Genomic DNA, 14,345 nt, shown 5'->3' with positions numbered 1-14,345 from the left:
TCACAGCTCAATAATAAAAGGACACATAACCTAATTTTGAAAGGATAAAGGATTTGAATAGGCATTTCTCTCTAAGAAAAACAGAAAGTAAGCCCAAGAAAAGAAGCTCGACATTATTAGTTATTATGGAAATGCAAACAAAAACGACAATGAAATACCACGAACATACTCCCTAGGATAGCAGTAATCAAAGAGATAAGCAATATCAAGTGTTGGTAAGATTGCAGAGATATTGAAACCCTTACAACTTTCTGGTGGCAATGTAAAATGGTCCAGCCACTTCGGAAAACCACGTAGTAGCTCCTCAAAAATGCTGAACAAAGAGTTACCATATGACCTGGCAAATCCATTCCTAGGTAATACCCAAGAAAACGAAAACATATATTCATGCAAAAATGTGGGCATGAATGTTCACAGCAGCATTATTCATAATAGCCCAAAAGTAGAAACAACCCCAAAGTCCTCAACTGAGGAGTGGACATATAAAATGTGGTATATTGTAAAATGGAATATTATTCAGCAATAAAAAGCAACTTGAATGAACCTTGATAACAGTATGTTAAGTGAAAGAAGTCAGGGCAAAAGACTACACATACTGTACGTGTTTTATATGAAATGTCAAAAAAACCCAGGGAAATCTAGAGAGAGAAGTTAGTGGCGATGTAAGCCAGAGGAGTGTGAGAAGGTAGGGGAGCCAAGTGGGAGGGACTGCTAATGGCTAGGGAGTTCCTTTGGGGGATGATAAAAATCTAAACCAGTTGGTAGTCATGGTTACAAAACTGTGAATATACAATAATCCAGTGAACTGTATACCTTATGGGTAAACTGTATGGTATCTGAATTACATCTCCATAAAAGCTGTGTAAAAAGAACAAAAACTAATTAGTGGTTGCCGAAGGTGGGAGAAGAATGGGGAGTGACGGCTGTTGGTTACAAGGTTCATTTTGGGAGGTAATACAAATGGCCCAGCTGAGATTAGGGGGACAGCTGCAGAACTCTGCGAATACACTAAAAGGCACTGAACTGTATACTTTATATGAGTGAATTTTATGCCGTGTGATTTATATCTCAATAAAGATATTAAAAGGAAAAAACAACACACTGGAGGCAGAAACACCAGATGGAAGCACTTAAGTAATCCCAGTACGTGGTAAAGATGGCCTGGAGTAGGGAAGTGGCAGGAAGGATGGTGACAGGTAGATATGGAGTTATTTATAATGCCTAATTTTATTAGAAATGGTAAAATATTGGATATGGGGGTATATGAGCAAAGTCAAGAAGTTTGACTGGTTTCTGGAAGGTAAGGAGAGTAACAAAGTGACATCATGATTTAATCAATTTTGTACAGGTCGAGTCTGCAATGGTCTGTAGCACACAAAAATTGAGCTGTTGTAGAGCAATCAGACATAGGAACTGCAAATTCAGAAGTTAAAGATATGGATACAGAAGTGGGAAGGAAGGCCCCACACATTACAGAGAAGGGTGTGTCATCCCAGCTGGCCCTTGGCAGGCTCCTGGCAGATAACCTCTGAATCCGTGGTGGGTTCTGCCTACTAACAGTATGCTCCTTACCATTTTACTAAAAACGTGTGATTAATAAATTATTTTTAAAGCACATTCTAAATAAAATGTGCTACCTAAATGCTGAATATTGGCCCTGTTGAAAAGTGTTAGGAGGCAGGACATAAAATTGTATGTGGTTAAAAATTGATTCATGGGAAAAGAAGACAACTGAGGCCCTATTCAAAAATACAATTAAAAATTTAAAAAGAAAAATAAAAAAAAGAAAAGCATTGCTCTAAGTAAAGTTAGGTGATTTACAATGGTCCCACGAAAATTAGAATTAAAGCCTATTTTAAACATCATCTGTGTAAAAATACATTACAGCAGATAGTGTAGTTAGGAGGGAAAAAAAAAAACCCAAAAAGCAAAAAAACGGAATCTGAGTCAATCACATCTGAGGTTAAGCCTGAATTTACCCAATCGGGCTGACCAGCTATGTGATTTTAGACAACTTCTTTAAATGTGAGGTAACTGTTTCTTCTAAGGTCAGATAGACACTATTGACATACACACTGTAGTTACAATTTTATTGGTCTTTGAAATAATGTTTTTAGATCAGTAGGGAAACCAAATCACATATGGTAGCTTATAGATTAAATTATTTTTACAATTTTACATTTTAAACTAGTCACTAGTAAATTATCACTTCAACTCCCCACCTGAAAAGTGAAACTATTATAACATTAACATTAACACCAACACTATCACCAATTGTGAAGAGTAGAAAATTGACTAGAATTCTAATTAAATATGTGTAAATGGGATTTCTCTAGCCAGTAAGTTTAGGATCTATCTAAATGTGTTAGCCTGGAGAATAGGAAAAAAGTCTTAAAATAAAATCATTAAAAGTAATTTATTAAAAATTCAGTGGGTTCTCTAACTAGCCAGAGATGTACTCTTCAGACATATTTGCCCAAATATGCTAATATTTATGTCCAAGGTTAATCCTGGGATCACTGTTTGAATTATAATCTATAAGAAGTAAGTGTCCATTATTTGAAGACTAATTAAATAAATTCTGGAACACGCATATAATGAAACATTATGCAGACATTAAAAAGGATGAAGTGAAACTTTACATATGCTCGTATGGACAGAGATCCAAAACAACCTAAGTTAAAAAAAAAAAAAAATGAAAGGTTATGAGAGAGCACAGGACTTTCAGGATAACTAAGCAAGGAGCTCAGCAAAGCCTTTCCATAAAAAGCAACAATAAAGGCTGACCAAATAGTTAAAAACGACCACTTCGGGACTCTGGAAAGGAGAGTGGGAGTCTGTGGCAATCTTGTGCTCCCACCCCTCCTCCCCAGCCCAGATGACGCAGAAGTTCCACTAGGATGGGGAAAGCCGTGAAAACCAGTGACGGATGTTCACGTAATTTTGAAGAAAGTGTGAAATGACTCCATGCCCAGCAGCACTGTCAACATCAGTAGCAATTCTGATAGCAAATGAATAGAGAAGACCAGTCAATCAGCAAGCCGAATAATCACGTTCTGGGTGGGGCAAGCAACAAATAGACTGGCCAAGTAGCCAGAAACTTAACAGCCTGGAGAGCCTCGATAAGCTCTCTGCACGTCTCCGCCTGCTGAAGGGAGGGCTATGCACACGTACAGCAGAGAACGGAGAAAGCTAAAGTGCCCCGCACCTCCTCGCCTGTGTACGTACAAAGGAGACACAAGGATTCCTGGCAGAAAGGAGAAGCCAGGGCAGACTGGAAAACTGAGTAGCCTTTGGATGTACTCCCCAATGCACACCCAGTTCCATCAGCAGACGGGGGAAGCCTTACTGACACAGGTGTTTGAGCACACCCTCTGACCAACCACTGGCTGATCTTTCAGCAATGCTGACCCAGAGAAAAATCCTAGCAGGCCAGGCTTCAAAATAAAAGTGACAAGGAAAAAAATTAACAAAACTTTAAACCATGAAGGAGACAGACTTTGCAGATTTAGTCCAACTAAATTATTAAAGAAAAAAAAAAAAACCTGCAACAATAACCCTCTGGGAATAAAGTGAATCAGAATCCGATTTACTACAATACATTACTTAAAATGTAGTGTTCTCAACAAAAACCTAAGAGACATGCAAAGAAACAGGAAAATGTCACCTATACCCAGGGCAGGAAGAAACTGCCTAGGAGAGGGCCCAAATCTGGACCAGCAAAGAAAAAAAGAGATTAAAAAAATCCACAATAACTACAATGTAAAGTTAATCAGAGGAGCTCAACAGCAGATTTAAGATGGCAGAAGAATGAATCAGTGAACTTGAAGTTAATTAAAAGTATTCAGTCTGAAAAACACAGAGAAAAATGGATGAAGAAAAATGAGCCTCAGAGATCTGTGGGGCACCATCAAATGTACCAACATACATATAATGGGAATCCAGGGGTTGGGGGTGGTGGAGGAGGAAGAGAAAGGCAGAGAAATTTTAAAGAAACAATGGTTGAAAACTACCCACACATTTGAAGAAAAACATAAACCCACATATTCGCTTGAGATAAACATGCACACCACAGTCAAATAGTGGAAAATCAAAGATAAAAAGAAAGTCTGAGCAACAGCAAGAGAAAAACAACAGATTACATACAAAACCACAAAATAATTAATGACTCTTCACATCAAAAATAGTAGAGGCCAGAAAATAGAAGAATGGCCTCCTACCACATAAAAGAAAAAACCGTCGACCAAGAATTATACACAGGTATACTTCGGAGGTATTGCAGATTTGGTTCCAGACCACCGCAATAAGGCAAATATTGAAATAAAGCCAGTCGTACGAATTTTTTAGCTTCCCAGTGCATATAAAAGTTATGGTTAACACTACACTGTAGTCTATTAGTGTGCAATACCATTATGTCTTAAAAAAAAAGTACTTACCTTAATTAAAAAATACTGCTAAAAAATGCTAACCATTACTTGAGCCTTCAGTTGAGTCACAGTAGTAACATCAAAGATCACTGATCACCATAACAGATATAAAATTAGTAAAAACATTTGAGATATTGTGAGAATTACCAAAATGTGACACAGAGACACAACGGGAACAAATGCTATTGGAAAAATGATGCCAACAGACTTGCCTGACACAGGGTTGCCATAAACCTTCAATTTGTTAAAAAAAACAAACACAAAACAAACACAGTATCTCTGAAGCACAATAAAGTGAAGCGCAATAAAAAGAGGTACGTTTGTAAGCTAAACTTTAGGATATAGGTGAAATAGACAGGCCGAGAAAAAAACTTTTTTTGCTAGCAGACCTATGTTACAAAAAAGACTAAAGGAAGTCCTTCAGGCTGAAAACAAGTAACACCATATGTCAACTCTATCCGCATAAAGAAACAAAGAGCACCAGAAATGCTAGATGTGTGCTTTAACAGAAACGTCTATAAAAATACTGTACTACAAGCCAATATCCCTCATGATTATAGATGTAATAATCATTAAACTATTAGGGTTTTTTATATGTTTCCAGCAACATATAAAAGGGATTACATATCACGACCAAGTAGAGTTACACCTGGGACTGCAAAGCTGGCCTGACATCTGAAATCACAAATGCAATACGCCGTTATTAACAGAATGAAGAAGAAAAGCCACATGAGGGGCTCAATGGACAGAAGAGCAGTTAGCACAGCCCAACACCCATTTGTGACTAAAACAAACCAACAAACCCAAACCTCTTACCACCAGGCACAGAAGAGAACTTCTTCAACGTGATAAAGGGCAGCAAAAGAAACCCCACAGTTAACATCACACTTCACGGTAAAAGACTGAAAACTAGGAAAGGGTGTCTATCCTCACTTCTACTCAACTGAAAGTTCTAGTCAGTGTAATAAGGAAGAAAATAAAATTAAATAAAAAATTAAAGGCATCAGATATGAAAGGAAGAAGTAAAGCTTTCTTTATTCACAGATCACATGATTCTGTATGTAGAAAATCCTGATAATTCCATTAAACACACACACACTGAAACTAGTAAACACATTCAGCAAAGTCACAAGGTACAAACAAGATCAACTGCATTTCTATACACAAGTAACCACCTGAAAATGAAATTTAAAAAAAAAATTCCGTTCACAATACCATCAAAAAGTATATAATACTTAGAAATAAATTTAAGAAAAGAAATGCAAGCCTGGTATCCTGAAAACTATAAAACACTGCTGAGAAAAAATTTTAATATCTCTTAAAAAAATGGAGAGACATTTCGTGTTCATGGACAAGAAGGTGCAATATTGCTAGGATGGAAAATTACCCCCAAATTGACTTACAAGTTCAACGCACTATCAAAACCCTAGCAAGGTTTTTTTTGTTGTATTTTTTGGTAGAAATTGACAAGCTGAATGTAAAATATACATAAAAATGCGAAGGAGCCAGAATAGCCAAAACAATTTTGAAAAAGAAGAACAAAGTTGCAGAACTTACACAACCTGGATTTCAAAATTTGCTATAAGGCTGAAGTAATTAAGAGTATCGTACTGGCATAAGGACAGGTATATAAATCAATGGAACAGAACTGAGAATTCTGAAATAAATTCATACATTTATATTCAGTTAATCTTCAACAATAGTGCCAAGGCAATTCAATAGGGACAGAATTGTCTTTAACATATGGTGCTGGGACAACTGGATATCTACAGAGAAAAAGATACATTTAGATCCTAATCTAACACCATACACAAGAAGTAACTTCAAGTGGATCACAGAGTTCAATGCAAGAGCTAATACCATAAAACATTAAGAAGAAAACACAGCAGAAATTCTTGGCGACCTTGGGTTAGGCAAAGAGTTTTCTGGCCAGCTCAGATTCAAGGTGAAAGAAGTTCGAGCCTACCTCTTGGTGGAAGAGTGAGAAGTGATGGGGTGGGAGGACAGCTGCTGCTACCTTTGGAGAACAGAGTCTGTCCTACTTGGCTAAGCCGGCACTCCCTCGTCCACACTGAATGACCACAAGGACATTAAACCTCTCCTTGGTCTTGTCAGTTACAATTTTAAAGTCATTTATATAAATATCTGATTCTTACCTGTCTCTCCCATTATATAAACTCCATAAGGGCAGGGGCCATGTCTTTTATTAGTCCACATGTGTCTATCAAATAGAGAGCACTCAAAAGCTCTGTTTTTAAACTAAATGAATAATAGGATCATCACACTGGCTTGAGGGAACTAATGAAAACTCTGTTAAGCTCCCAAATTAAAATACTTAATATGGTCTTATGCCCTGGCTTTTCCAAGACAATCATGATTTAAAACGTCCTTTCCCTATAAATGTGACAGTCTTCCTCACAGATAACATAATCGTGACACATGCTACAGTAGGTAAGTCAATCTACTACACCACTGGGAATCGCTGAACACAGTCTTATCCCAGACAGCTGTTTGGCAGATGTGACAGTTTCTCTAAAATAAACTGTCTGAAGAACCAATGTGTTCAAGTTTTTGTTTTTTAAATCTAGAACATGCAAATTATACAAAAGACCAAAATTAACTTTTGTAATGGAAATAGGGACAAATTCTCTTCAAATTATCACATTCTCAGCAATGTCAGGGTGTCTGAAAAGGATTAAAAAAGACCATCAACTGTTAACAAAAACATAAACACCCACACAGTGCCTTCCTCTCTGTGCCCGCCGCTCAGACACCATCAAGCATTCCTCACGCTGCACAGAAACCACGTGCTTCTCCCCTAAACCACACAAGCCTCCTGTGGGGCTGCGCTCACTCACGCGACACACCACCGAGCACAGCGCTTGGCACGTGGACCGCACCAACGAGCTGGCGCTCGAGAGCAACGAATTTGTGAAGTGACTGAGTGTCACAGCAAGGCTCAGGGCCTGAGATCCCAAAGGCACACCAGTGACTGTGCTCTTCAACTTTCTTGCAGTATTACCTAATCTCTTTAAAAATCCCTGGCCTCACAGGTAAAGAAGGAATGAAGCCAAGTAATTCACAGGGACACTGTAACAGACAAAGCGCTATGCAAATAACAATTACTGATAAGAACTGTCAAGGATTAAAACAAAGGGAGGACTTTAAAATACAAATTAACTATCAAGAAAAACTGTACTCACCGGAATGAGGAACTTTTTGATTTCCTCCAGAGCATGTCCCATCCGGGCATAGGCTTCTGCTGGCGGGGCAAACACTTCAATCAGAACATGGAGATCATCATTGAGGTGGAAGTACTTTGCTTCTCCACTTTTCCTCAACTCTTCTTCCTGAAAAAAGAAAAATCATGTTTAAAAGGGTGTCACTGTAAGAAAAGAAAAAGAAAAGAAAAACTACCCGAGCTTATCTGGCACGTGGTTATCACAAGAGGTTCACCCAACAGCAAACACCACCTAAGGAAGAAAGTTTCAAACATAAATCTGATCTTGCTGTCCCCAGGCCTTTATGGAGACCCCAAAGGCTTCCTGCTGCTGTGGGAGGGGTCTCAAGTCCTGCCTCTGGCCCAGGAGTCCTCCGGCCATCTCCCCAAGGCCACGCGCTCTGCAGCCTGCCCGGCCCAACCCCTCCAGGCACTGCAGAGAACCGCTTCGTGTTCCTCAGACTGGCCAAGCAACCAAGCTCACTTCTGCACTGGCTACCCTGTGTGCCCCTGAGCTGTCACAAAGCATTTACCACTATCTAAAATGCCTTACTTTTTGCTCGTCCATTTTCTAATTTTTCTCACTTAAGGTGATCACCATGGAGCAGAACCCATGATTGTCTTGTTTGGGGCTGCATGCTCCTTGTCTAGAAAAGTGCTTGGTAGATAGTAGATGCTCAACAAATATTTTTGAATGAATAGGTAAATATTATTTATTCATTTCTATGTTCATTTGCTCATTCATACAAAAAACCATTTCTACATGCCAGGCACTATATCTGAGAATACAACAATGAATAAAATAAATGAAAAATTTTGTTATAGGATTTTATATGATTATGAGAAACATTTAAAAAAATTTTGGTGGATATAATGAAATTCAGGGGGGAAAAAACCCCAGATCATTAAGAGACCACTAACTTTGCTCCATTATCTTTTTCTAACAAGACCTTTGTTAGAGTAGCAATTACAGAATCGGGTTCTTTTAATAGTCTTTGTTCTCAACATTAAAATCAGACAGAGAGATTAAGATTAGTAGGAACCTACACCTAGAGTGATTTCTAAACGGCAGGAAACCTTCCTAGCCGCTCCAAAACCCACCCCGTAAGAGAGAGAACCCATGAATTCCTGGCAACAGCACCTGTTGATTCCAAAATTAGCCAAGAGGATGAGGAGGCACACAGGCCCTTGACTTCACCCCTTAAGGCTTCAACTTTTGTTACTTAACTAATCTGAATTTTTACAAAGAAAAGACATATCAAAATAAAGAGCATGAAAAGGGCAGGGGATTTAGAGTTAGATAAACCTGAATTTTAGCCATGGTGGTCACCAGGTATGTGTGCGAGTTTGAACAAGTTATATGTAATCCAACACTTAGTTTGCAAAATCAATTTGGGGTTAACACATGTATATTAATGTAGGTCCACTGAGAAGACTACAAAGGCAGCTTGAGTAAAGGCCTGGCCCAGGAGACAGTGTATATATAGTGCCCAGGACACTGCCTTCTACGTGTCAGGCACTCAGTAAATGCTAGTTTCCTTCACATTTATGGAAAGTGGGCCAGAAACTGAAAGAAAAGAAGAAAAATATTTTTGAAGGGAGAGCAAACATAAGCTACCATAATATCCTACGCCTTTCCTTCAAAATTTGTCAAGTATGAAAAGGACTATTGGGACTTCCCTGGTGGCGCAGTGGTTAAGAATCCGCCTGCCAATGCAGGCAGGGGACACGGGTTTGAGCCCTGGTCCGGGAAGATCCCACATGCCGCGGAGCAACTAAGCCCAAGCGCCACAAGTACTGAGCCGGCACTCTAGAGCCCGCAAGCCACAACTACTGAGCCCGTGCGCCACAACTACTGAAGCCTGCATGCCTAGAGCCCGTGCTCCACAGTAAGGGAAGCCACCGCAATGAGAAGCCCGCGCACCGCAACAAGAGTAGACTCCGCTCGCCACAACTAGAGAAAGCCCACGCACAGCAATGAAGACCCAACGCAGCCAAAAATAAATAAATTTAAAAAAAAAAAAGAAAAGGACTATGCTTTCATGCCAACGGTGGACTAGTTCTTGTTCTAATCGGAACATTTTCAATCATTTGATCTGACTCTGCCTTTCACAGCTGAAGTTTTAGAAACTGGATTCTATGCACAGTAGTTCATCTTTGAAAGCATGAACTACTGAAATGAACATTTCTTATCTTTTTCTAATATGGCACCAAACTAATGCTTTTAATGAGAGGTTATAATTGTTGATTCATAGGCAAACATTCTCATTGCTATTACAAACCTAAGCTGGAACAGGAAGGCCTTCTTACCATAACCACAGCTGTCACGCAGCTCCATAGACTGAGCAGTTATGAATGGGTTACTTCTTGGGTTAATGATGAGAGGCAATGCAGTGTTTGGGGAAGAACACAGACTGTGTTTGAAGTGCTGCTTTCAAACCCCAAATCCAATGACTGGTGACGTTACTTTATCCCCATCTTGAAGAGGTGATTTTAAAATGGATAATAATAGCGTGGTACCTACTGCTCAAAGGGTGGTTGTAGTAATAAAGGAGTGATTATAACAGTCATTAGGAGTTATTAGTAATAAAGGAATTGTAGTAATTCAAAAGACACAGGAAGTCTTTAGAATTATGCCTACCACGTAATAAGCACTCAAATGATAAATATAGTAATGATAACTATTATTACATAACAACAGTATTAATTATTCTATTATTCTGTAATATAGATGAGGTGGGCAAAACGTCTAGCATGTTTGGCACAAACTGAAGGCTCCACAGACCGCAGCATTATAGTGATTATTGTGCTACGTAACCACCTGATACCTGTCAGCAATGACTCCTACAATATCGTCAATGTAGCAAATACAAGAAGAAAATGATTATGTTCACATTAGAATTTAAATGGTGAACACTGAAAATCTAAAAGGATGAGATTTTAGTACTAAGGAATGGAAATCTCTTTAGAAATAAACACTGTTAACTGAGAATTTTCTGTAGACTAAAAATTAGTAAAAAGGATCAACTGAAATCAGTATTCAAGAGTTCAGGCAGTGAGGATCTGATTACGATACAGCAGATGGGACACCTGTCTACTTAAATTATCACCTGTGGTTACTGTCAGTGAAATGCTTTTGAAGGTGTAACTGATGGACCACCTGGCACAGCATGACGGGCGAGGAGGAGACACGGTGGGCCGGGTGGGGTGAAAGGGGCTGTTCCTACTGTACTGAAGAACTTAAAGAAGGACATGACAGACTCAGCACGCGGCATTATCAGTCCAAGACCCACAGAGCCAGAAGCATCCCGGAAGATTCTACTGCTTATGGCCACAGGCTGGTGGAGTCAACAGACCAGGCAGAGTTCAGGCGTGTGCTAACGACCAGCACGTTGCCTGGTCATCGCTATGGGAGGCTTAGGACGGTGTCCGGAGGACAGTGAAAATCTGGGAGCTGGACTGGCAACATTTGGAAAGATTCAAATAACTCTGAGTATACAAACGCTAAAGTCCCACTGAGCCTTCCACACTGGCAGAAGCCTGTCTCGAACAGCCAAGGTAGTTCCTTGAAAGGAGATGACAATTCTCATGCTTTACTACTGCTACCCTTTATCACCTCCTGGCCTAAGATCAGATCCCTGCTTGCCCCAGAGATGCAGAGAACAAAAGAGCTAAGCTAAATCTAGAGGAGAAGGCTGCGTGAGTATAGTAACTGTAACGTCTCCTGGTGTGTATGCACTGGACGCTTCCTCCCAGTCTTCCCAGTAAGGATCTGGGAGCTTTTACTAGAATGACTGCACACTGAGATGAAGAAACACTCATGCAGTTTGAGGATTCACAGACTAGGCTCTGAGCAACTGCTGCCCCGCTGAAGGCCGCCGATGGAAGTGGGGTTTAGGGGCCGAGAGGTGAAGGGCTTCTGCTCCTAGGCCGTTGACCGTGGGCCCAATGGACTACGCTACTTCCTCAGTTTCTAGGTGTCTTGATGGAACGTAAATGATCAGCCGCTTGCAGAATCCCCCTGTTGACTTGCTGACCCCTGTGGTCAAGGACACAGAAATGAGAGGATTAGTGAAGGGGTGATAAGTGGTCTGGGAAGAGGCCCAAGTGTGTAAGAACAGGGAGCCCCACGTGAGGCAGAGCATGCACTCGGTGACCAGGCAGCCAAGGGGACCCACTGCTGCAGACGTCAAAGCACCTCATTCCCCAGCCACCTCAATGCTACTCAAAGGACTCGTGAACAAAGTACCTATGGTGACAGGGAAAGAGGTCTTGTTTTTGTTTGTTTGTTTTAATTTTTATTGGGGTACAGTTGCTTCACAATGTTGTGTTTGTTTCTGCTGTACAGCAAAGTGAATCAGTTATATGTATACATATATCCACTCTTTTTTAGGTTTCCTTCCCATTTAGGTCACCACAGAGCACTGAGTAGAGTTCCCTGTGCTATACAGTAGGTTCTCATTAGTTATCTATTTTATATGTAGTAGCGTGTATACGTCAATCCCAATCTCCCAGTTCATCCCACCCTCACAGGGAGAGCGGTTATGCATTACTCCACAACACGGATTCCCCTCAAAAAGGATTCCAGGCTACTGCCACTGCTGACTGTCTAATATGCCAGCAGCAGAGAACCACCACCAGCCCTTAAAATGGCAATATGGCCTGGGAGGACCACCCAGCCCTGCTATGCTATTTAGCATCCTTTTCATTAAACGCACAGCCAGGCACTTGCTAGTTTTGGACATATAATCTGGCTAAAGACTTGCCTTCCCTGCTTCCCTTCTACCTGTAAAAGGATCTTTGGGGGCCCTGATCACTGCCGCCAGAGCACAAAATGTTGCTTCTCACCAAGGAACTCCCTTAATAACAAACAAGAGCAGCACAAAGTCTATGGGCTTCACTGGTCATATCATGGACCTCATTACCAGATGGCCTTCCTGAAAACTTAATTAAGATATCAGCAAGGATGGGATGCTTTCCAACAAGATACACATAATTTCTGACCAACTGACCAATATACAGTTCCACTTGCTCCTACTGCCAGAATAGATGAGTCAGGGAACCAGAGTAACATCATTTGAGACAGTGATGTTTAGTGAGCAGTCAACCTAACCTGGCCATGCATTAGAATCTTTTAAACACCTACTGGAAATTCATTTTGAGGTTTCACCCTAAACAGGTTGGTGCATGGGACTCTCTCTCTCTCTCTCTCTCTCTCTCTCTCCACACACACACACACACACACACACACACACACACACATAATTTTGGCCACGCTGCGCAGCATGGAGGATCTTAGTTCCCCGACCAGGGACTGAACCCATGCCCCCTGCAGTGGAAGTGCAGAATCTTAACCACTGGACCACCAGGGAAGTCCGGGACTCTATATTTTTAAACAGCATCCCATATGAGTCTGACATATAGCCATGTTTTAATCAAATAATATAATGAACTTCCCTGATTAATCCAATAATATATTTAGTTTCTCTGAATCTCACTTTTCTTGCATAAAATAAGGAAACTATTATGTATCTGTCACCATTTTTCCAAGGGTAACATGGAATAATGCACGTAAAATGTCTCACAGAGTACCTGACTCACAGTGGCTGCTCAATAAACAAATGGTGGCTTTTTTTTTTAATTATAAAAGCTACTGTTAAATGGACTTTTTTGTGAGGAGGCTGGATTTTGTCTAAATAACTTTTTTTCTAACACAATCATTTCATGGAAAGTGATCACTCAATGTGGATTTTGTTCTCTGTAGTATAAATCTTTTTAATAATGAGAGAACAACAAAGTAATAATAGAACTACATAAGCGACAGCACATTATGAAATGTGAAAATTTCTTTCAGAATTGGTATATTTAAGAAAGTGATCAATAAAAATAACTCAGTAATTTTAGCTTATTTAGAAGAGGAGGCAGTTATGTGAATACATGCACGAAGAACTATGTGTTAGAACAGGAAGTAATTATTAAAACATTTACAATCAATTTTAACTTGGTAAAATGCATAGCATATCAAAAGAAAGGCAAAAAGGGCAAATAAAAGCATATACTTTATAAAGTCAACAATATGAAACACAGGCGTAGAAAATAGACCTGAAAGAACTAATCTAAAATGCAAATAGTAATGGTGAGACTACAGATAACTTTCATTTCTCTTCATGATAATTTCAATACCACTGTACTTTCTAGAAGGTATTGCTTCTAGAATCAAAAGCACAGGTGCTACAATTTCACTCTATAAATAAAAATAATAGTTACAGATTTGGTTTAAGGTACTACATATTCTGAAACTGGCCAGAGTGACCGAATTTTCTAAATAGTATCACAAATATATCACTATATATAGCATTTTCACATAATTTCATTTGAGGTCCTAGTTAGCTTTTATATCATATGTACTAATACCATGGATGATCTCAAAGTACATTATATAACTTGACTAAAAAAGTAGCCATTGTTTATGATAAGTATTACCTTTGCCTTGTCTCTCATGGAGCCTTTTCCAAGGATGGACATTTTTGTCAAGGTTTCTTCTTGCAAGCGCTTCAGAGAATTGCCACGTGGCCCCAGAAGTTTTCCCACAAAGTTGAACTAGGAGAAACAAAAGGACAAATTTGTAACATTCGTATCTGAGGAAAATAATTTATTTCTTGAATTTTAGGAAACACTGCAGTCAGTATGCTACACAT

General features: G+C 39.6%; 1 protein-coding gene across 13 annotated transcripts in view; it reads right to left on the bottom strand.

The window, feature by feature from the left end:
- KHDRBS3 (KH RNA binding domain containing, signal transduction associated 3) overlaps positions 1 to 14,345 on the bottom strand; it is a 204,554-nt gene that overhangs the window by 101,975 nt on the left and 88,234 nt on the right. For all 13 annotated transcript variants that reach the window (XR_002175725.3, XR_002175724.3, XM_019931972.3 and 10 more), the window contains 2 exons: positions 14,131 to 14,247; positions 7,631 to 7,777 (listed from right to left, as the gene is read on the bottom strand). Coding sequence is in view for 11 of the 13 variants with exons in the window: in XM_019931972.3 (XP_019787531.1) it covers positions 7,631 to 7,777; positions 14,131 to 14,247 (264 nt within the window). In the remaining 2 variants the exon portion in view is untranslated. The remainder of the gene's footprint in view (positions 1 to 7,630; positions 7,778 to 14,130; positions 14,248 to 14,345) is intronic.

This window comes from Tursiops truncatus, chromosome 17 (assembly GCF_011762595.2).
Source record: "Tursiops truncatus isolate mTurTru1 chromosome 17, mTurTru1.mat.Y, whole genome shotgun sequence".
Taxonomy (NCBI): Eukaryota; Metazoa; Chordata; class Mammalia; order Artiodactyla; family Delphinidae; genus Tursiops; species Tursiops truncatus.
This window is presented reverse-complemented; position numbering and strand designations above follow the sequence as displayed.